The sequence below is a fragment of the Anabrus simplex genome, chromosome 1 (assembly GCF_040414725.1).
Source record: "Anabrus simplex isolate iqAnaSimp1 chromosome 1, ASM4041472v1, whole genome shotgun sequence".
NCBI lineage: Eukaryota > Metazoa > Arthropoda > Insecta > Orthoptera > Tettigoniidae > Anabrus > Anabrus simplex.
The window spans coordinates 980,053,399-980,076,472 of NC_090265.1; the positions used below are offsets into that span (position 1 = coordinate 980,053,399).

General features: G+C 39.0%; 2 protein-coding genes across 2 annotated transcripts in view; one reads left to right on the plus strand and one right to left on the minus strand.

Annotated features, from left to right (window-relative positions):
• sip1 (septin interacting protein 1) overlaps positions 1-17,125 on the minus strand; it is a 122,201-nt gene extending 105,076 nt beyond the window's left edge. The window contains exons 1-2 of the mRNA XM_067148890.2: positions 16,912-17,125; positions 7,171-7,444 (exon numbers count right to left, since the gene is read on the minus strand). Of these exons, the coding sequence (XP_067004991.2) occupies positions 7,171-7,444; positions 16,912-17,020 (383 nt within the window). The 5' untranslated portion in view covers positions 17,021-17,125. The remainder of the gene's footprint in view (positions 1-7,170; positions 7,445-16,911) is intronic.
• Positions 17,126-17,406: 281 nt separating this feature from the next.
• The window catches only part of mRpL21 (mitochondrial ribosomal protein L21), a 68,629-nt gene continuing 62,961 nt past the window's right edge, over positions 17,407-23,074 (plus strand). The window contains exon 1 of the mRNA XM_067136509.2: positions 17,407-17,562. Coding sequence (XP_066992610.2) covers positions 17,460-17,562 — 103 coding nt within the window. The 5' untranslated portion in view covers positions 17,407-17,459. The remainder of the gene's footprint in view (positions 17,563-23,074) is intronic.

A 23,074-nucleotide genomic window follows, 5' to 3' on the forward strand; every position in this document is an offset into this window, starting at 1 on the left:
TCTATGTTCCGACTAACTAATGAAGTCTCCCTTGAGTTCCCCTCCTAATCCAACAATGGCCGCTCCCCAGACCTAAACTATCCAACACGCTCTGTTCCTCTTCATCTCGCGCCATAGCTTTACCGCCTTATGTCCCATAATAAACATCATAGAAACCTGCCCCCACATTACACGTAACGCTGCAACAATACACCACAAATACTGGCACAGTCAACCTCCAAACTCTCAGAAAACGTATTCCTTAATACCAATTTTATATTCTTGTTGAGCTGAATACCGGACCTGTGAAGATTACAAGATTATTTTGTGCATCTACAGAATGGTGGTGTTAATGAAGCTATGTAATATAGAGAGAGACTTTCAAAAGGTGGTTAAATGAAGAAGTTATATCATGTTCAAGATCATGCTTTCACGTCTCTGCACAGTATTTAAAATACAATTTACCGTTGGTCTTTATAGCTATTGTTGAGAGTGAAGGAGAATTTCCTGTTGTGTATGTTTATCAGGAACTCAAGGGAGACTTCATTAGTTAGTCGGAACATAAAAAAAATAAAAAAAATGATGAACTCTTCTCAGAAGAACTCTTAAGGTTTCACCTTACTTTTTCCTGCCTGCTGGCTCTTCAGAAGTGTGTGTGCGTGCATTTTGTATTCAGGAATCATTCAAGGCAAATATTTTCGCACTGCAAGATGTGTGGTTAAGGTTATTTTTAATATGTATAACTTTTGCTTTATCAACAATTCATTTGATTCTATATTTTTCCCTGTTTTTATCTCCTCGTAAGATGTGTATTGTTTAATGTAACACCTTGTGTAAAAAATTGGGTTAAATGAAGAAGTTATATCATGTTCAAGATCATGCTTTCACGTCTCTGCACAATATTTAAAATGCATTTTACCGTTGGTCTTTATAGCTATTGTTGAGAGTGAAGGAGAATTTCCTGTTGTGTATGTTTATCAGGAACTCAAGGGAGACTTCATTAGTTAGTCGGAACATAGAAAAAATGATGAACTCTTCTCAGAAGAACTCTTAAGGTTTCACTTTACTTTTTCCTGCCTGCTGGCTCTTCAGAAATGTGTGCGCGTGCGTTTTGTATTCAGGAATCATTCAAGGCGAATATTTTCGCGCTGCAAGATGTGTGGTTAAGGTTATTTTTAATATTTATAACTTTTGCTTTCTCAACGATTCTTTTGTTTCTACATTCGTCCCTGTTTTTATCTCCTCGTAAGATGTGTATTGTTTAATGTAACGCCTTGTGTAATATAAATGTCTACATGCTAGCCTATTTCCCACATTTTGGCTGAAGATGATGCCAAACAGCATCGAAACTAGTTCCAAGTGTAAATATATGTTGTAAATAAACTATAACATTTTTGTATTGAAAAGGTGGACCCTTCTAAGTTTCCTATCTTCCATTAGACATGTTTGTGAAATTAATAACTGGTTCGATAGAAGGTAGTTCGGTTTTAGGAAAGGTTATTCTACTTAAGCTCAACTTGTAGGATTCCAGCAAAGTATAGAATGGGTTGCTATATTTCTAGAAAATAGATCTCAGAGAATTAGAGCAGGTGAAGCTTTATCTGACCCTGTAATAATTAAGAGGGGAATTCCTCAAGGCAGTATTATTGGACCTTTATGTTTTCTTGTATATATAAATGATATATATAAAGGAGTGGAATCGGAGGTAAGGCTTTTTGCGGATGATGTTATTCTCTATAGAGTGATAAATAAGTTACAAGATTGTGAGCAACTGCAACGTGACCTCGAAAATGTTGTGAGATGGACAGCAGGTAATGGTATGATGATAAACGAGGTTAAAAGTCAGGTTGTGAGTTTCACAAATAGGAAAAGTCCTCTCAGTTTTAATTACTGCGTTGATAGGGTGAAAGTTCCTTTTGGGGATCATTGTAGGTATCTGGGTGTTAATATACGTAAAGATCTTCATTGGGGTAATCACATAAATGGGATTGTAAATAAAGGGTACCGATCTCTGCACATCGTTATGAGGGTGTTTAGGGGTTGTAGTACGGATGTAAAGGAGAGGGCATATAAATCTCTGGTAAGACCCCAACTAGAGTATGGTTCCAGTGTATGGGACCCTCACCAGGATTACCTGATTCAAGAACTGGAAAAAATCCAAAGAAAAGCAGCTCGATTTGTTCTGGGTGATTTCCGACAAAAGAGTAGCGTTACAAAAATGTTGCAAAGTTTGGGTTGGGAAGAATTGAGAGAAAGAAGAAGAGTTGCTCGACTAAGTGGTATGTTCCGAGCTGTCAGCGGAGAGATGGCGCGGAATGACATTAGTAGACGAATAAGTTTGAGTGGCGTTTATAAAAGTAGGAAAGATCACAATATAAAGATAAAGTTGGAATTCAAGAGGACAAACTGGGGCAAATATTCATTTATAGGAAGGGGAGTTAGGGATTGGAATAACTTACCAAGGGAGACGTTCAATAAATTTCCAATTTCTTTGAAATCATTTAGGAAAAGGCTAGGAAAGCAACAGATAGGGAATCTGCCACCTGGGCGACTGCCCTAAATGCAGATCAGCATCAGTATACATTCATTCATTCATTCATTCATTCCATGATGAACTACAACAACAGCTGTCTAACAGTGACAATTATAGAGACCAGTGTCGTTAGTTTATATGGTTGCCACCAGAAATGTTTAATTGAAAAACAACTTATGTCCTGGACATGTGTGCTTACTCAAATAAACACGATTTTCAAGGTCCCTTGAAATTAGGCGGACATGTATGATTTCTCTATGAAAGATGCGAATTCATATAATGTTCACATATATGCATTAAACCCATTTTGTCCAAAAATGGACATGTGTGATTTCTCAAATAACCGATTCAATTAGTGTTAAGACTATAATTAAGTACGATTTAATTGTAAGAACACCAAGATTATAACTTTACCTTGAGACATTATAATGGCTGAGGATGCTCGGTAGACGAGCGAAACATGTCCCAACTGTAGTATTATGTCAAGGATAAAATCCTAACAATAAAAACATTTTATTTATTGAGTAGGTGGAAAACAAATAAATATTTGTATTATTTTATAGCAAATTTCGATATGGGCCTAAATATGAGAACATTTACATGTAAGTGGTATGTTCCGAGCTGTCAGTGGAGAGATGGCGTGGAATGACATTAGTAGATGAATAAGTTTTGAGTGGTGTCTTTAAAAGTAGGAAAGATCACAATATGAAGATAAAGCTGGAATTCAAGAGGACAAACTGGGGCAAATAATCGTTTATAGGAAGGGGAGTTAGGGACTGGAATAACTTACCAAGGGAGATGTTCAATAAATTTCCAATTTCTTTGCAATCATTAAGGAAAAGGCTAGGATAACAACAGATAGACCGGGCGAGTTGGCTGTGCGTGTAGAGGCGCGCGGCTGTGAGCTTGCATCCGGGAGATAGTAGGTTCGAATCCCACTATCGGCAGCCCTGAAAATGGTTTTCCGTGGTTTCCCATTTTCACACCAGGCAAATGCTGGGGCTGTACCTTAATTAAGGCCACGGCCACTTCCTTCCAACTCCTAGGCCTTTCCTATCCCATCGTTGCCATAAGACCTATCTGTGTTGGTGCGATGTAAAGCCCCTAGCAAAAAAAAAAAAAAAAGAGAGGGAATAATCTGCCACCTGGGCAACTGCCCTCAATGCAGATCAGTAGTGATTGATTGGATAATGCAGTACCATGCAAATGAATCGGAATAAGGATTTTTCTTATTTTCACGATGGAAGACAATAGTGTGTTACACATTGCTTATTCTTAGATTCTGCACACACTATGCATGCCTGACTTCCTGGATGATGATGATGAGGATAATGATGACAACAGACTGATGTAGCCCTTGTAAGACAGACCCTCTGACAAGGGTAGGTGGCATCTACCGTGTATAGGAAACTGTGCGTTATTGTGGTGGAAGATAGTGTTTTGTGTGTGTGTTACAAACTGCAGGAATTTTGGGGGTAGTACTAACACCCAGTCCCCAAGCTAAGGAAATTAACCATTTAAGATCAAAATCCCTGAACTGACCAAGAATCAAACCCAGGGCATCTGAACAGAAAGCCACTATGCTGGCCATTCAGCGAAAGAGCTGGATGGCCCTAGTAGTGATGTTATGTCCAGCAGCCCTGAAGATGGTTTTCCGCGGTTTCCTATTTTCACACCGGGCAATTGCTGGGACTGTCCCTTAATTAAGACCACAACCACTTCCTTCTCACTCCTAGCCCTGTCTTATCGCCATAAGATTCATCTGTGTCAGTGCGACGTAAAGCCAATTGTAAAGGGGGGAAAAAAAAAGAAATGTTTAAATATGAACAAGTATGCATTTCTGAAGATTACGATTTGTCTCCCGACCATGTGAAGAAGTTAGCATAACAAGTATGTTGCAGGTGTGGTAGCAACTTTATTTATATTGATAAATATTGGTAGTTGCATAATTAAGTACATAAATTTATAAGTATGGCGATCTAAGCTGAGATCAGTGAGGAACAAAGGGTCACTTCTACCATTCAGAATTCCACATATCAAAAACAATTTGCTGAGAATTAAAGGCAATGAGAGTAGGCATTAATCCTGAGCATGAAGTATGTATGCTTTCAAAGATGAACCTATCAAAATAGAGAGAGATACCTTTCTAAAAGTATAGATATAGGTGCTAGGATAGAACAAATACTTGAAGATTTCTCTTACTATTGATCTGTATGAAATGCTATTGAATTGAGAGACATTTGCTTCCATTTTGCTCTCTTGGTATATTTCTTGCTTTATTATAGTTTCCCAATATTCTCCTCTAGTTTCCAGACCTTCTTTGATATGATCTAGCCACCTCTTAGTGGGCTGTCCATTTGGTCTTTTCCCCTGTACATTCCTATCCAAGTATTGTCCAAGTGTTGGGCTTTCCCTCATCCTCTTCACATGTCCAAACCACTTGAGATGTGCAGTACTCAGTCTCTCTGCCACCGACAGGCCCATCTGCATCTCTTCGCTGACATCTTCATTCCTAACTTCACCTCTTCTAGTCTTTTGCATGGCTGACTGCAGAAACCTTATCTCACACACTTGTAATTTGCTTAGTTCTCCTTTATTAATTATGCATTACTCCAGGCTGTGTGTCATGACAGGCAGGAGATATGTTTTAAACATGGTCTGTTTGGTTCTCACAGAACCTCCCTTGTCCCACACTAGCTGGAAGAACTTGCTTCTTACTCTATTCTGCATTTCTATTTTGGTACTTCCTAGATATTATACTTCCACATATTCAATTTTCTCTCCCTCTAGCATAAGGTGTACCGGGTAGTTGTCCTCCTCACACTCACTACTACTATTTTGCTATTTGTTTTACGTCGCACCGACACAGATATGTCTTATGGCGACGATGGGATGGGAAAGGCCTAGGAAGTGGAAGGAAGCGGCCGTGGCCTTAATTAAGGTACAGCCCCGGCATTATTCACTACTACAATCTTGCTCATACTTACTGTCAGCTGGTACTCTTTAAACTTGAAGTTCTATTCCTCTCTACCTCTCCCCATATCCCTTTCAGACCTGAAAGAAAACTGGCGGTGTGAATTTTTGTTTGTACGTCAAAAACTGACTAAAATGCTCTTAAATACATATATTTTTAGTTTATTCTACAAAATAAAAATTAACATCTGAAAAAAGCACCCGCACAATTGTGCGTGTCAGGACTTCATTCACTACTTGCAAAAAATTAAAATTAAAAAAATCATCTCAGTACATGTGAATATGCACAAGAACATGATCAAATGTTCTATTTTACAGTGTGGAATGATTTTAAACAGTTAAAATCTTATACATTACATTTCTCATGTAGAGTACGAGTTTTTCTTTCTCGGTCCTTTTTGCGACAGCACCCAGCACTCCTGCATGCATTGCCTGTAAGGAAACCTAGCCCGCACATTTGTGCGTATCAACATTCAAAACCTCATGGTATTATGTATGATGTTGAAAGTTCACAATTGACGTTTGCTACACAATCTACACACTTCATAGATTATATTCTGATATTCAGTAAAGCTTCGAGATTAATATGAATTCAATAAATAAATACTTACATTAGGCATTACTGCTTCCCGCCATATTGCTAATGAACTGTATTTTTAAACTCTTCTTCCTTCCCCCTGGTGGTCAAGTACTAAATAAAAACGGCTGAAGTACATGCTACGTGTCCCGCACAAGCACTGCAGTCCGGTCTAGTGCCAAGAAAACGTCAAATAAGCTCAGACATAAATAAAATACGAACCTGCACAATTGTGCATACACGGTCTGAAAGGGATATAGCTACATCATCAGTGAAGATCAAAACATTGAGATCCCCATTTCCTACCTCTTTGGTTTCCTTTATAATCATATCCAAAAGGCAAAAAGTAATGGGGAAATTATGCTACCCTGTTGCACTCCTCTCTCTGTCTTGAACCAATCTGATCTTCCAGTACCCACTTGTACACAGCTTTTACATCCTTCATATGTCATTTGGACCTTTCTTATGAAGGAATTCGAGACCAATAGTTTTTCTAAGCAATCCCAGATCCTACATCTTGGCACACTGCCATAGGCTTTTTCCAAGTCCAAGAATACAATTATGAGATCTTTCTCTATTTTTCAAATACTTTTCCATTAATTTTCTCAGGGCAAATATAAGGTCTGTTGTTCCTCTGCTGCTTCTGAACCTATGTTGTTCCTCTTCAAACTGGTTTTCTAACAGTGATCTTAATCTTTCTTCAATAATATGCTATATTTTATGACAATGTGATAGGGTGATTTTTCTATAATTGGAATACTTCAGCCTACTTCCTTTGTTTTTTGAACATGGTATTCTTCCAGTCATCTGGTACTTTGTCTTCTTTCAAATTACTACAAGTAATCAATGTAACCACTGTGTTCTTTGGATGCCAGCTACCAATAACCACACAAAATTAACTTATATTTTACTAATAAGGCCCATAAAATAGAGGTGAAGGGTTTAGAATGGCATTTTAAATGGTAAAATGGACTGCAAATCATTTTCAAAAAGGAGTTTGTATTATTTGAGCTGAATATAGCCTGTGTGCAATACATGGCAACTGACATTTGATGAACCACGGAAAGTAGATGCCAGACAAAAACAAACAATCTTCATACTGACTTACCTGGATGTATGAGCTATATCAGCATCAACCTTTCCTTTCCGACTTCCAAATCCAGCATACTGAGGCTCCTTGCCTTCCTCTTCTTCTTCCTCCTCCTTTTCTCCTTCCTTCTTTTTGTCATGTTTCTTTTTTTTACCTACTTGGTGCACTCCTCCAGAAACAAAATTAACAGGAGCAGTGTAATTGTGCTTCCCACTGCCTGCAGCACCTTTAAAAGTGGGCCGAGCCTTACCTCCTCCATCATCTTCATCACCACTATTATCAGCCCAAATTCCTGTAAGAAAGAACATATGCACATGAGTAGAAACATGTGTTAAGATTACCTACACTCTTGCAGAATTATATCATTAGGAACAATCAGCAGATATCTATATAGGTATATAAAAGTGAAACTGTGTGTGTGTTAGTCTCGAATGGACTCAATAACTACTGGACCGATTTCGCTGAAACTTTCACAATTTGTTCTTATTACTCCAGAGACGGTTTAGGAAGTGGTTTGAAAGAAATCCAATGGGTATTTCTGATGACGAGTAATTTGATATATTTAATTTAATTACAAAGCCGCACCAAGGTTGGATCAAAACTGATGGACAGATTGTCACTAGGGGACAGTAACTAACTCTGCATTATGATAGTCCAGTAAGTAATGCTATATACAGGAGGATGGGAACATGGTGCAATGTTTTATAAAGTACCTTTCTTGCTAGGAGGTTCATGACTGTAGCTCTAAATAGGAGGATGGGAACACACCGTCATGTTTTATGAAGTACCTTTCTTGACATAAGACCATGCAACTAGGCAATTCATTGACTATTTGGAAATAGCAGTCCAACATGCCGTAAAAATGAAATGGCGTATGGCTTTTAGTGCCGGGAGTGTCCGAGGAGAAGTTCGACTCGCCAGATGCACGTATTTTGATTTGACTCCCGTAGGCGACCTGCAGGTTGTGATGATGAAGACAACACATACACCTAGCCCCCGTGCCAACGAAATTAACCAATGATGGTTAAAATTCCCGACACTGCCGGGAATCGAACCCGGGACCCCTGTGGCCAAAGGCCAGCACGCTAACCATTTAGCCAATGAGCCGGACAACATGCCGTGATCGAGATGTACTTTTATGGAAGATTTCATGTAACTAGGCAACTCGTTGCCTGTTATTGTAAACAACATTAATAAATATGCCTTGCTTAAGAGGTTAAGTGGTGCACGAATACATGTAAATACTGGCATACATTTTCATTACAATTGTATTTGCTCTTTCCTTCGTCATTAGATTTTTTCAACAATAGAATTAGAATTCTTTCACCACGCTGTTCTACAGGGTCTCTTTTTTTTTTTTTAAGCTCTGGGCAAGTGCCCGGGGATCTAAACGGAAAGGTGGGGTAACTCATTTGCCGAGAGATATTTTGCTTCATGTTGGGCTAATATGATCTGATGCAGTAACAATTAAGTAATAGTTTAGTTTAGCATCTGTGGTATTGATACTGTGTTCAATGTGTTAGCTTTGAAATAGCGTAGTTTCCTTGTGAATACAGTACAAGAGTTAGTGAGTGACTTATACAGTAGAACTGCGTGTATTCACCGTGTTATGCTATGCAAAGCATTATTCTGTTACAGTGCCGTTTTCGATTCATTTGCAAATTTCCTGCCATCATCCCTCCCCTTAGGAATATGATAAGTAATTTAGTGAAGAAGTTCTGCACCTCTGGGTCCATTCTTTACAAGAAAACACGCAGGAGATGATCTGTTTTAACAGAGGAAAAGCGGAGCTCTTTTGGAAAGAGCTCCAATAAAATCCCTGTTGTGTCTCGCCGTACAAGCTAATGTGTCATTATCTTCTGCCTACAGAGTAATAAAACTGTTAACGGTCAAGCCTTACAAACCCACCGCTGCCCAAAATTTAAGTGCACCTGAGAATTTCGCTAGGGTTCGGTATTGTGACTGGATTAGCGTGGAATCGCTTGCGAGCACTGGATTCTGCCCGATGTCACAAACCCATATGGCATTCCACAGCAACCGAGTGACAAGTTCTGGTGTTACATGATTGTGAACGAGCAATAGAACAGAACACTAGAAATTGAAAATAATCCGCCATGTCTTGTTCGTGATAATAACACTATAATAGTTCAATTTCAACATTAATATTATTGTTATTGCCTGAGGGGACGAAATTGAAATTTTATCATTTTCACTTTCATGTAGTAGGCCTATTCCCCGTCGAGCTAGTCATTCCTGCCACCCAGCTGACGAAACTTCCTGGGGAGAACACTGAGACATACTGTATAATGTGGAAAAATGCTCCCAAATTCTGCAAACTAACATTCAGAAAAGGCACTATCATGCAATTAACATTATATATGCGCCAAAGTCAGAAGAAAAGTCATTATGCAATATTAAACATCCAAATATTCGCTATTAAATCCAAAATCTTCAGAATATGCATTATGCATGAATTTTCTCCTAAAAAGGCCAAAACATACAAACATGCACAGAAAAAGAATGATTATTTGGAATTGTTAAGCCATAAAATGAATATCTGCACAGTTTGAGAAGTGTAACTAGCTTATTTAAAAACATGCATTTGCATGGAAATCCGGGCTCTACTTATGAATCAGATAAACTGTGAGGTGGGATATGAGAACCCTTGCATCCCTAGCGGGGTGGGAGGGGGTGAGCTATAAAAATAATTGAAAATAGTATCAAATCCACAGTTTTTGGGGTCACTGAGATGAACGGTGACACTCCAGGTATCGTTTAAGTCCAAGTTGAGTCCCAATCAGCACGGGGTGAGAAGGGGTAAAGAAAAGAAAATGCCCAAAGTGACCGAGATTATGGATGTATGTGTGTGTATGTTCCAGCATTGCTGTTAACTAAATTTGGTACCAATATTACCTACTATCTGGAAAAAAATAATGAGGGGACAAGACACTTCTAGGACCTCGAGAGGTGGGGGTGAAATATAAATATAACTAAAAACGACTGATAATAGTGTCGAACCCATAGTTTTCAGGGTTGCTGAGATGAAATGTGACATTCCGGATGCCCTTTAAGTCAAAGTTCATCCCCAATCGGAATGGGAATTAGTAGGGGTGAAGAAGAATGACCGAGATTACGAGCATGTGTGTGTTCCAGCATACCTCTCAACCAAATTTGGTACACATGACTTACTATCTGGAAAAAATTACAATGGGGATAAGATACCCCAGCATCCCTAGGGGTGGGTATGAATGATAAAAATTACAGAAAAAGGGGTGAAATATAAAAATAATAGACAACAACCAATATTAATGTAGAATTCTAGTTTTCGGGGTCACTGAGATGAAGAGTGGCAATGCAGTTGTCGTTTATGTCCATGTTCAGTCCCCATTGGCATGAGAGTTGAGAAGGGCAAAAGAGAAAATGTCCAAAATCAAAGAGATTATGGATGTATGTGTGTATGTTCCAAAATAGCTTTCAACTAAAATTGGTACACATATGACTTACTATTTGACAAAATATTGTGAGGATAAAACATGCCTAGCACTCATAGGGGAGGGGGTGAAATATAAAAATAAACTGCTGCTGCTGCTGAGGATGATGATGCTGCTGCTTTTGTTCAAAGGGACCTAACATCCAGGTCATCAGCCCCTAAAAAATAACCTAAAACAACTGATGTTAATGTTGAATCCATTGTTTACAAGGTTGCTGAGTTGAACTGTGACACACTGAATGCTGATTAAGTCATACTACAGCCGAAGTCAGAATGGAGGTTGAGAAGGTGTGAAAATGAATGTAAAAAATAACCAAGATCATGAATGAATGTGGGTATGTTCCAGAATAGCTCTCAACAAAACCTGATGCTCATGACTTACCATCTGGCAGAAAAAAAAAAAAAAAAAAAAGAAACCACTATGAAAATGAAACATCCCAACCACTGCTAAGGGTGGGGAATGGAAGGGAATGACATGTAGAAACAATGGAAAATAATGTCGAATCCTTTGTTTATCTGTCGCTGAGATGTATTGTGACGATCTGGATACCATTTAAGTACATGTTCAGCCTCCATTGGAACGGGGGGGGTGTTAAAAGTAAATGGTCTTAAATGACTAAGATTAGTGATGAATCCATCTGTAGCATGACGGGTAAATACATATAGTTATCACTCATATTTTTGAAAGGATCAAATACTTCACAGGCAATATGTGCTTCCAAAAGGACAAAGCTTTACTTGAACATTAAATCAAACACACCTAAATAACTCTTAAAACTACATAATAGGTTGTAAAATATAAATCAACATCTAAATAAGGAATTCTATAAAATTCACTTTACTCCTAATTAACAGGTAATACAAATCTTAAAAGTAAACTTTCAAAAACTATCCAGACAATGCCAGGTACAACAGCTAGTATCAAACAGAATACTCCCATCCCCCAGTTCTGGATCACCTGAAACTGGGGGGAGAGTAATCATTTATAGTAATCCAAACTGTTTTTTGTACACATCAAATAAAGGTTCAATTTCAGAGATGGGTAAGGTGGATGGGGGAGAAATATCTCTTCAACTAAGTTACAGTCACAATCAATCAATCAGTCACTACTGATCTGCATTTAGGGCAGTTGCCCAGGTGGCAGATTCCCTATCTGTTGCTTTCCTAGCCTTTTCTTAAATGATTGCAAAGAAATTGGAAATTTATTGTACATCTCCTTTGGTAAGTTATTCCAATCCCCAACTCCCCTTCCTATAAACGAATATTTGCCCCAATTTGTCCTCTTGAATTCCAGCTTTATCTTCATTTTGTGATCTTTCCTACTTTTAAAGACACTACTTAAACTTATTCGTCTACACCATTTCTCCACAGACAGCTCGGAACATACCACTTACAAGTTACAAGTAACTATTCTCATTTTGGTTGAGACATACATACCACTTAGTCGAGCAGCTTGTCTCCTTTCTCCCAAGTCTTCCCAGCCCAAACATTGCAACATTTTTGTGAGATGGACAGCAGTCTCAGTTTTCATTATTGTGTTAATGGGATGAAAGTACCTCATAGGGAACACTTTAAGTACCTAAGTGTTAATACAAGGAATGATCTTCATTGGGGAAATCATATTAATGAGGTTGTTAAGAAAGGTTAGAGATCTCTTCACATGGTTGAGAGTATTTAGGGGTTGCAGTAAGGATGTAAAGGAGAGGACGTGTAAATCTCTGGAAGGACCGCAGTTAGAATATGGCTCCAGTGTATGGGACCTTCATCAGGACTACCTTATACATGAACTGGAAAAAATTCAAAAGAAAGCAGTACGGTTTGTTCTGGGTGATTTCCAACAAAGGAGTAGTGTTATGAGAATGTTGCAAACTTTGGGCTGGGAAGACTTTGGAGTACAGAGAAGAGATTCTCGACTATGTGGTATATTTCAAGCTGTCAGTAGTGAGTTGGAGTGGACTGACATAAGTAGACGAATAAGCTTCAGTGGAGCTTTTAAAAGTAGGAAAGATCATAGTATGAAGATAAAAATTAAAGCAACATTACTTCAGCTCGGTAAGATCTGTGATATAAGGACAAGTAAAGGGGATCTGGGGGCATAAGCCCCCAGGTTAGAAGCCGCAAAGCAGCCCTAGACCTCTAGTTTTGTGTGGAAACATGATTGGTCCTGACTGGTTCTTGCCGTGCGGATGGTTAGGATAGGACCTGCACAAGACCACTGGTCTGGAGTGGTTCTTGCCGTGCGGACGTTTAGGATAGGATCTGGACAAGACCTGTGATATAGGTACAAGCAACGTTACAGTTTCTTGCGCTTTTATTGTGCTGGGGTTGGTAACGGATTATGATTAACATAATCGACGGGAACGACATCACATGCCACTTTACATTGGCCAATAGGAATGGAAGTAGCTACTTCAGAAATGAAAATGGCATGTCATACTCTTCATTAGGTTATAAAAGTAAATGTACTATTTGGGGTAGGATGGTAGGTTCCTGGTCATCGCATCAACACCTCTCTCCTCTGAGACGCTCTGCAAGTAAGATTTCATTAATTTTCACTTACTTATAACATTAGAAATATGATGCCGACCGGGCTGAATTAATACCATTATCAAGAGAAATGTTCGATAAATTTCCAAGTTCTTGAAAAAGCTAGGTAAATTCTTGATAGGGAACTTCCCACCCGGGCAAGAGCCCTAAATGCAGATCATTAGGGAGAAGTAATGCATTCAAGGTGGGAATACCTTTTCACCACCGCACCAAGATGCATGAAGAATAATTTTGGCCCCAAAGATTGATCATAAGACGGTTTAGTTTTTGGAGGACAAGACGAGAATCCAAAGCAGTTGACCTCCGAAACTATTGAATGCACGAATACGAAATAGATTCAAACCTACAGCTACTACTATGGAATATCGAAGGCCTAAAAAATGTGATAAATCTCATACCTGGAAATATGTTTGAATGTTTTGACGTTATAAGTTTAACTGAAACTTTTCTTACTACAGACGAACCCAATCGGTTTCTACTGCACTTACTCTTACACAGATCAGGGTCCACTTGGTAGGTCTAAAGGAGGTATCACTTGTATGCTCAAACCACAATTATCTCCTTTAGAAGTACTTCATAGAACTAAAATCATGCTCACTGTACAAACAAAGAATTGTTCTCTCGTAGGCGTTTACCAGATTATACTGCTGAAGAAATCATGGATGAAATCTGTGAAGGTCTCATCAAAATTCCTCGCAATATCTTAGTTATCCTTGTAGGGGATCTTAATTGCCGCATTGAATACCCAAACCAAAAATCAACATTGGTCATTGAATACCTGGAGATTGAAGGCCTCACCTTAATAAACAAAAGCCACATGAAAACATACACAAGCTTCAACGGATCTAGCTCCATTGACTTAGCCTTCTCGAATCTGAAAAATGCAACTCCAGTTTCACAACGAACATTAAATGTTATTGCTAGGAAACACCTCCCAGTTGTAACATCATTTTCTCTGAATGAATTCCAAAGGCCGTCCATTCCAGCAATTAAAAGACCATCAAGGAAATTGAATAAAACATTAATAGACGCAGATCACATGAAGGCCTTATCGAAATCACACGACGCGGATGACATAAACGTAGCAACACAGACATTGGAACAGCTTATAAATATGGCCACAGTTCCTATACGATTAACAGGGAGAATATCCAAATCGTGGTTCAATAAAGACTGTTACGCCACTCGGAAAGTAGCCTTAGCGGCCCTTCATAACATGAAAAACGTCCCTACGGATAAAAACTGACAGATCTACGTCACAGAAGCAAGAGCATATAAAGAGCTGGTTAATAAAGCTAAAAAAAAACTTCCAAGAAGAGAGAAAAAAAAAAGATTGAAGACATTGAACAAAACCCTTACAGAGTCTTTAACCAGATAAATCCATCTTTTCCTAGGCATAGCCCCATGAATATCTGGGAGGAACACCTAACATCAATATTACAATCAAGAAACACATGTCCCACAGTTGAATCTGAGGAACCTCATACAGTTCTCGTAGAAAGTTACTTATTCTCGATAGAAGAGGTAAAGGCTGCAATCATGAGCATCAAAGATAGGAAAGCATGTGTCCCAGATGAAATTTACAATGACCACATCAAAGAATTGGGATATGACTTCTGGGATAAAATCACAACCTTATTTAACAGAGGGGGTCGAAGGGTTAGTATGTGGTATGGGATACACTTCTTGCTGATGGAAGTGCACTAGAAAAACACAGGAAATACCATGTATTCCTACCAAGTCTGATACATGCACGTCCACGCCGTGGCCTCTGGGCAACAGATATATTCTTTAAGGTACACGGCTAAGTCATGTAAGGGCGGAAAGCGAGCTCCCAACACTTAAATGGGAACCAATCACCTAAGGAAGACAACCCCAACAGAAAACATTGGTCCTCCAGGATTGCTGGGGGTTGGAGCAAGGCTAACAACCTCACTCTGGAAAACAAACTGTTGCAAAGCCCCAGAAAATGCTTCGGAATTGCGGAGAGCAACTGGGGAGGCCATGACCCGAAAACGGGCCATCGTGCCATAGTTACAGGTTATTTAACAAATGCTTTCTCCAGGGAGCAATCCCAAACAACTGGAGAAAATCGACTATAAAAATGCTGTATAAAGGAAAGGGCGATTCAACGAACCCCAACAATTGCAGAGGATTAGCACTTGAATGTTCGCTATTTAAGATATTTACATGTCTACTTACCAGAAGACTCACGGATCTAGTAGATACCTACCTGAAGAGCAATTTGGTTTCCGGAGAGGAAGAAACACTACGCAAGCTGGTCAGTATCTTCAAAGGGACATTGAAGATGGGTTATCAAAACCGAAAGGGAAACTACATGCCATTTTCGCTGATTTCTCAAAAGCCTTCGACAATATCAGTAGAGACATCATCATAACTAAACTGCAAAATTTACTTGGCCAAGATAATCCCATATATTCCATTATAAGAAGCATACAAAGCAAAAACTATATAGTGATAGATGATGGAATCTCCCGATCAAGAACCATAAAGCAAACAGTAGGGGCAGTAGGGGTGTTACAAAGTGACCCACTTAGTCCCCTTTTAAATACAATGGCCACAGCGGACGTAATAAAGGCGATACATTTAGAGAAAGTTAAAATATATCTTTATGCAGATGACATTGAGATAGCCTCAACAGCGATTGAGGATTTGCAAACCTCTTTCGATCAGTTGGCAGACTGGGCAGAGAACAACGAGCTATGTAGGCCTATTAATAAAGAAAAGACAGTGACTATGACATTTAGAGGTGGGAAACATGCGACATTCTTCCATAGAACAGTTCCTCTAGCAGCAGTATCACAAGCGAAATATCTGGGAGTAATCATGCAAACAGGTGGAAACAAATTTTCTTATCACATTAAGGACAGAGTCAGTGCAGCCTTTAGAAGCACAAATAGCATAAAACACTTGAGAAAATTGTCATTAAAAACAGCAGTAAAATTGTTTAACATCAAGGTTTCACCTGTCATCACCTACGGAATAGAAAATATCTGGCCTTACCTAACAAAAGATCAACTGTCAAGCATAGAAAAAGTTAAAGCATCATTTCCAAAGAAAGCTTTATGTGTCTCCGGGTACACTCCATCTCGCTTGGTGTACTTATTGGCAAGGAAACCATTTTACTTACAGGAAATAAGGTTAAAATTTCTACTTCCAACCACACCCACCTACAAATCTATCATGATGGAACTTGCAAAAACAGAGAAGAAATCTGGGAGGAGTTCTATGCCACCAATGTCATGATCATACAGGATTGGAAACAATCAAACTACGACCTCAGATATCAAATGCTGTGGTGGGTTATGTGACAGATACCATGCGATGTTTTGTAAGCAAAGGACCGAATCACTATGTTCTGTGCTAGAGTCAATTAACCATGTATGCACATTGTGCGAATTTCTCGAATTAATTAATAATAAAGTTTTATTGCAGCCAATGGCCATATGTAAATTTTCTACTCTTTACTATATTCATGTAAGGACTTTTCTCTTTTGCTACGCTTACTGAAGTGGTATCGTTCACATATTTTCTCCCACAGTTTGCACACGCATTCGTCGCTTGGATCGTGATTAAATGCAGATCATTAATGACTGATTGATTTAGGAAAGGTTATTCCAGTAAGGCTCAACTTGTAATATTCCAGCATAATAGCAGATATTTTACCGTCTGAGAGTTTTACCTAAAATTTCGATACATACCATATATTTGTTGATTTTTAGTAATACGTCGACCGGGCCTGTTGATATTAAATTCATTTTCAAGATCATAATCTGTTATTTCGAACTTCTCAACTTCATCCTCCGACATAATTTAATTTATAAATGAAAATGAATTCAAAACTGGAAAATAGCAAATCGTAATTTTCCTTGTTAACCAATTTCTGCCATATGACACTTCGCCTTGGTCTTATGTTTACACCACTAGAAAACAATTCGATATGGAAAAGTTAACGAGACGTAACTATGCAAGGTTCGCCAACATGAAAATGTTAATGAGTGGTATTCTGGCCTACTGCACAGCGTAAAGAAAGACACCTCTCCATATACTCCTGAGATTAAATAAAGTTCTTGATAAAAATTTTAATCATTGGTGTTCAAAGCTATAGATGTTTCATAATTCAAACATAACTTTTGGAGTTCATTACGAACTGTATTGGTGCTTCTGAAATTATGGCATAGTAAGACGACTGTGCGACTACAAACTATTTACAAATCTTGGTAATGGTAACACTTGGGTCATTGGAAACATGGCGCTCTCTATAGTGATCAGAAGAGTGTTTCAAGTCTCTACAACTTTTGTTTGTCATCGTTGTTCTAGTCATACGACTAGTCAGATATCAAAGTTGTTAGGTTTGTTAGAAAATTTACCTTTTTTAATAAAATGTATAATAGTGGTGATGAACATTATTTTGAGGTTATGTTTCGTGTTGTTTACTTCGTAAGAAGCTTTGCATGTGTTAAAACATGAATATTAGTTTGCACAGTGATGAAAGTAATACCAGTAACTTATATAATTCAGTTCAACTAATATTTTGTTCCCTTTGAGAACTTACTGAAAGAGTAATGCTCACAGGGTGCATCGCGAGTGAGAGCTGCATGCACTCCTAACAATTTATGGTGGAAGCATTGTCGGAGTACTGTGGATGTTGGTTGGGTCTTTTTCCAACGCATGATAAGTAAAATTTCATAGGTAGTAGATGGTTATAGTGACTGCTGATGTAAAAGCCAAAACGACAAGGGGAGCTGGTTCAGATTTTGGAATCATAGGAAAATAATGTTTCCGATAGGGGCCTACCTGAAGTAGCTGAGAAGAGAGATCCTTCGGTTACGGTACACAAGCCGGCTATCGCCAGTTCACTCGTAGGCGCCGACATATGCTGTTAAATATGTCCATTAGGGTACAAGGAAGGAGTAGAGGTGCGAAAATACTAGGTTTTTGTATTATTACCTGCCATATAGAACACTGAAGGAGACACTATATAGGACTGATAGAGCTCGCATGATGTGTGGCCTCAAGGGTACTTCATTGGGTTAAAATAGGGAAAGAGCAGCATTTCAACCAGACATGACGTTGATCATTAAAGCATGTGCCAGATAACTTTACTTTTTTGGTTTGTCACTTTGTCATTCATTGTTACATTATAGCTGGATGCCAGTGGATGCTAGAGGCCCATTGATTCCTTTGCCCGTTGGTCTTGTCACTAGCTGGACCTAACCTATCCAAACCAAGGTTATTATTATGTATACAGAATAGCACACAATGTGCAGGGATATAAACTTAATCAGTACAAAGTTTTGTCAGAGAACATGGTCTCTTCAGGCACTCCAGTGCATGGCAACAACCGCAGAACTTCTCACACCATCGACACACACAGTCATGGTTCGAATCATGAAATCTGGGTATAACACATGCCTTATGATGAAAATCACGGACAGCTGCACAAGCCACTGTATGTCTGAGTTCGAAGCAACTTTGACACCAATTGTCTGTTGTCATTGCATCTGTTATATAAAAGTCACTCCAAATTTTTGTTTTCTTTAATTTCAATTCATGTAAGAGCTCTTGATATGCCTTTGTTGATTGTAGAATCATTGTATGTCGCAGGTCCTCAATGAAGAAAGATTCTCGGGTCAGTTCATACACAAGTCTAGAGGGTGTGTGTTTAGGTACGCATAGGGCTCTTTAAAGGAAAGTTGCTTTCACCCTTTCTATCTCTTTTAGGTCATTCTTTTTTCAGGAAGGTCCAAATTGTTTCAATGCCGTAGGTGACAATTGGGGTAACTTTAAGGCGGAAGAGTTTCAAGGCCGTTTTGATTGACATTTGACTAAGGTGATATAATTAAGCAAACGTTAGTACCATGAGATAACAAAGAAAGGAAGTCTAAACCATGGTTCAACCATATCTGCTACAAAACCAGGAAAGAAGCATTAGATGCCCTTCATAAGGCCCTGGAATTCCAAACACCAGAAACACTTGCAGAATATTCCAAAAGAAGGAAACACTATAAAGCAATAATTAAAGATGCAAAGAAAAAATTCCAGAAAATGTCAGAAGAAAATATAATCAAGAAAGCTGAAGAAGAACCATTTTCAATCCTGAAGCAGAGACAACCAAAATATATGAGGCAGATCCCACTAGAAATTTGGGAAGATCATTTCACTAAACTGCTACAAGCAAAGGAAGCAGAGACAACCAAAATATACGAGGCAGATCCCACTAGAAATCTGGGAAGATCATTTCACTAAACTGCTACAAGCAAAGGAAACCTGAGACTTGACTGAAGATAGCGACTGGGATACAGTACCAATTGGAATCTTCACAGTTAACGAATTAAAAGAAGTCGTCCATGAGAGTAAGACTAGGAGAGCAGGAGGTCTAGATAACATACTTTACGAACATATCAAATACAGTTGGGTAACACTAAAAGAACCTATCACGGAACTTACGAATCAATGTCTCAAAGAAGGAAAAATACCAGACAAATGGCGGGAATCAACTTTAAAAATGATGTACAAGGGTCAAGGAGATGTGAGTGACCCGAACGCCTACCGGGGAATCGCTCTTGAGTGCGTATTACTGAAGCTTCTTACGAAAACACTGACAAATCGGTTGAGGGATATAGTAGATGACAAAATACCGGAAGAACAATTCGGATTTAGAAGAGGCAGATCAATAGTCCAAGTGATCAGTTGTTTGCTTGAAGATATACAAGAAGCACTCAGGTCGCAGAAAGGAAAGCTCTATGCAGTGTTTATAGACTTCTGCAAGGCCTTCAATTCCACAAGCAGGAGCCTGATCCTTCGGAAACTGGAAGAGATAACAGGAAAAAAATGTTACACAAAGCTTATTAAAAATATATTATCAGAAAACTATGCGAGAATATGCGATGATTTAGCACAGACAAGGTTATTATTGATTGTCCAAGAGAGATGAGCTACATTACTGTAGCTCAAAGATGAGTGTAAACAGGAAAGGAAGAAACACAAAGGGCATGAGATAAAATTCTTCTTAACCTTAACAAACCTAATAGGCCTGCCACCAGGATCAGAGTTGCACACAAGTTATCAAAGCAAGGTTGAACATGAAAGCAGGGGGGTTTTTCAGTCCTTTTATTTTTTTTCCTTTAAGAAAATCTCCCCCCATCCTCTCTGTGAACCATCCGTCCTTGCTGTGGTGGGAAGGCTTGTGCTTCCAAATGAAGCAGGTAGCCCAACCATAGGTGCAACCATATCAGATGGTCTCTCTGTATGAATGAATGAATGATGTAGTGATGATAGTTTGCTTCCGGGTAAAATATTCAGATCTTCACGTGGGGACTATATGACAGAGGGTAATCATCAGCAAGATGAACAGTGACATTCTGCCAGTTGGAGCGTGGAATGTTAAAAGTAAATCGTTATGACAGGTTAGAGAATCTGGAAAGGCTAATGAATAGACTGAAGTTAGATGGAGTTGCTGTAAATGAAGTACGTAGGCAGAAGGAGAAGGATTTTTGGTCTGGTGAGTACAGAATTATCAACACAAAATCAAACAGGGAAAATGCAGCAGATGGTTTATTAGTGAATAACAAAATAGGGCAGCGGGTAATCTACTATGGCCAGCATAGTGATACTGTTACCAAGATAGATACCAAACCAATGTCACAATAGTACAGGTCTATATGCTAACTTCAGTAGTTCAGCGGACGATGAAGAAAATTAAAGGAATATATGAAGATTTAATACAATATGTATAAGGGGGATTAGAATCTAATTGTGATTGGAGACTGGAATATAGTGGTCAGCCAAAGCTGAGAAGGTAATGGAGCAGGAGAATTTGGACTGGATAAAAGGAATGAAAGCGGAAGTCTGTTGGTTGAATTCTGCGCCGATAATAATGTAGTCCTTGCTAATACTTGGTTCAAACACCACAAACAACTGCTGTATAACGTGGACGAGACCAGGAGACACTGGAAGGTATAAAATGGACTTAATTGTGATTAAGCAGAGATTCAGAAACCAGGTGTTAGATTGCAAGACACTCCCATGAGCAGATGTGGATTCTGACCACAACTTGAATTCTGAAGTTAAAGAAATTTAGGAAAGGACGGAATGCAAGAAGATGGGATGTACTGTAGACAAGTTGAAGGAAAAGAGTTTGATCAAATGCTGGGGCTGTACCTTAATTAAGGCCACGGCCGCTTCCTTCCAACTCCTAGGCCTTTCCTATCCCATCGTCGCCATAAGACCTATCTGTCGGTGCGACGTAAAGCCCCTAGCAAAAAAAAAAAAAGAGTTTGAGGGTTTGTTTCTAGGAACATGTTACACAAAGACTAAATGAATTGGCTGAAGGAAACGTAATAAATGATGAGTGGACAGTTGTGAAGAATAAGATCAGTAGGGCCACTGAAGCAGAGATGGGCAAAGTGACACTGCTGACTGTTTCAAAACATTCGGTACCGTGCAGCAAATTGTGCACTTGCATCTCGGACTGCAAGAGAAACAGTGTTCCTATACACAGTACCTGGACAGTGTTTCGCGATGGTGTGATGAGGCAGTGTGTCGACACACGGCGCACTTCCGTCTTGGACTACAACCGAAGCAGTGTTTCGCGATGGGGCTAGCATGGTGAAACATAAACCACACTTTATGAAGTTCACTTCAATGAATAAAGTATTCCACATTCTGATAATGATAACATATGCGGTTCATGAAGTAATTAATGAGCAAATATACAAAATACAGTATGATAAATAGATGATGTACAGTATAATAAATATCAGTATATAGTAATAAACTGTGTTTGCTTCTTCACTATGCGCTTACAGTGATACTAAAAGGGATGAGCTTTACAGTTAAAAGCACACTAAACCAGTAACTTATATTAATATTAATAATTATAAAATGAATGAAATTTAAGAATAATTCAAAATAGGTATTCTGTGCACAATAACAAGCTTAATATTATCCAGTTACAAAAACATAGTAAAATAATAGTCTAACTTGAATAATTATAAAATGAGTAATGAAATCTAAGAAGGGTCCAACACTAGAATTTTACAAGCAGTACGGTAACAAACAACCTAAACTAGTTACAAAAGCATAGTAAGATAGTTTCTTTCTTTCTTTCTTTCTTTCTTTCTTTCTTAGTCCGTTTACCCTCCAGGGTTGGTTTTTCCCTCGGACTCAGCGCGGGATCCCACCTCTACCGCCTCAAGGGCAGTGTCCTGGAGCTTCAGACATTGGGTCGTGGGATACAACTGGGGTGGATGACCAGTACCTCGCCCAGGCGGCCTCACCTGCTATGCTGAACAGGGGCCTTGCGGGGGAGGGGAAGATAGGAAGGGATAGACAAGGAAGAGGTATGGAAGCGGCCGTGGCCTTAAGTTAGGTACCATCCCAGCATTTGCCTGGAGGAGAAGTGGGAAACCACGGAAAACCACTTTCAGGATGGCTGAGGTAGGAATCGAACCCCCTCTACTCAGTTGACCTCCCGAGGCTGAGTGGACCCTGTTCCAGCCCTCGTACCACTTTTCAAATTTCGTGGCAGAGCCGGGAATCGAACCCGGGCCTCCAGGGGTGGCAGCAACCACTACACCACAGAGGCGGACTAGTAAGATAGTTCACAAACTAAATGAACTAATTTGAATGATTTTAATATGAATAATTACATCTAAGAAGAGGCTTAGGTCAGTATTATATGTGCAGTAACAGACTTGTCCTAATCCAGTTTAAAAATCTACTTCAAATTGAAGTTTAAAAACATAATGTTCGAAACATTTGCAGTTGACAAACGGGAATGTCTTTCTGTTATAGTATGACCAAGACGAATTTAAGAACAAGTGTGAGGATCTCTTGAGTTCAAGCATGCCACGCAAGGCA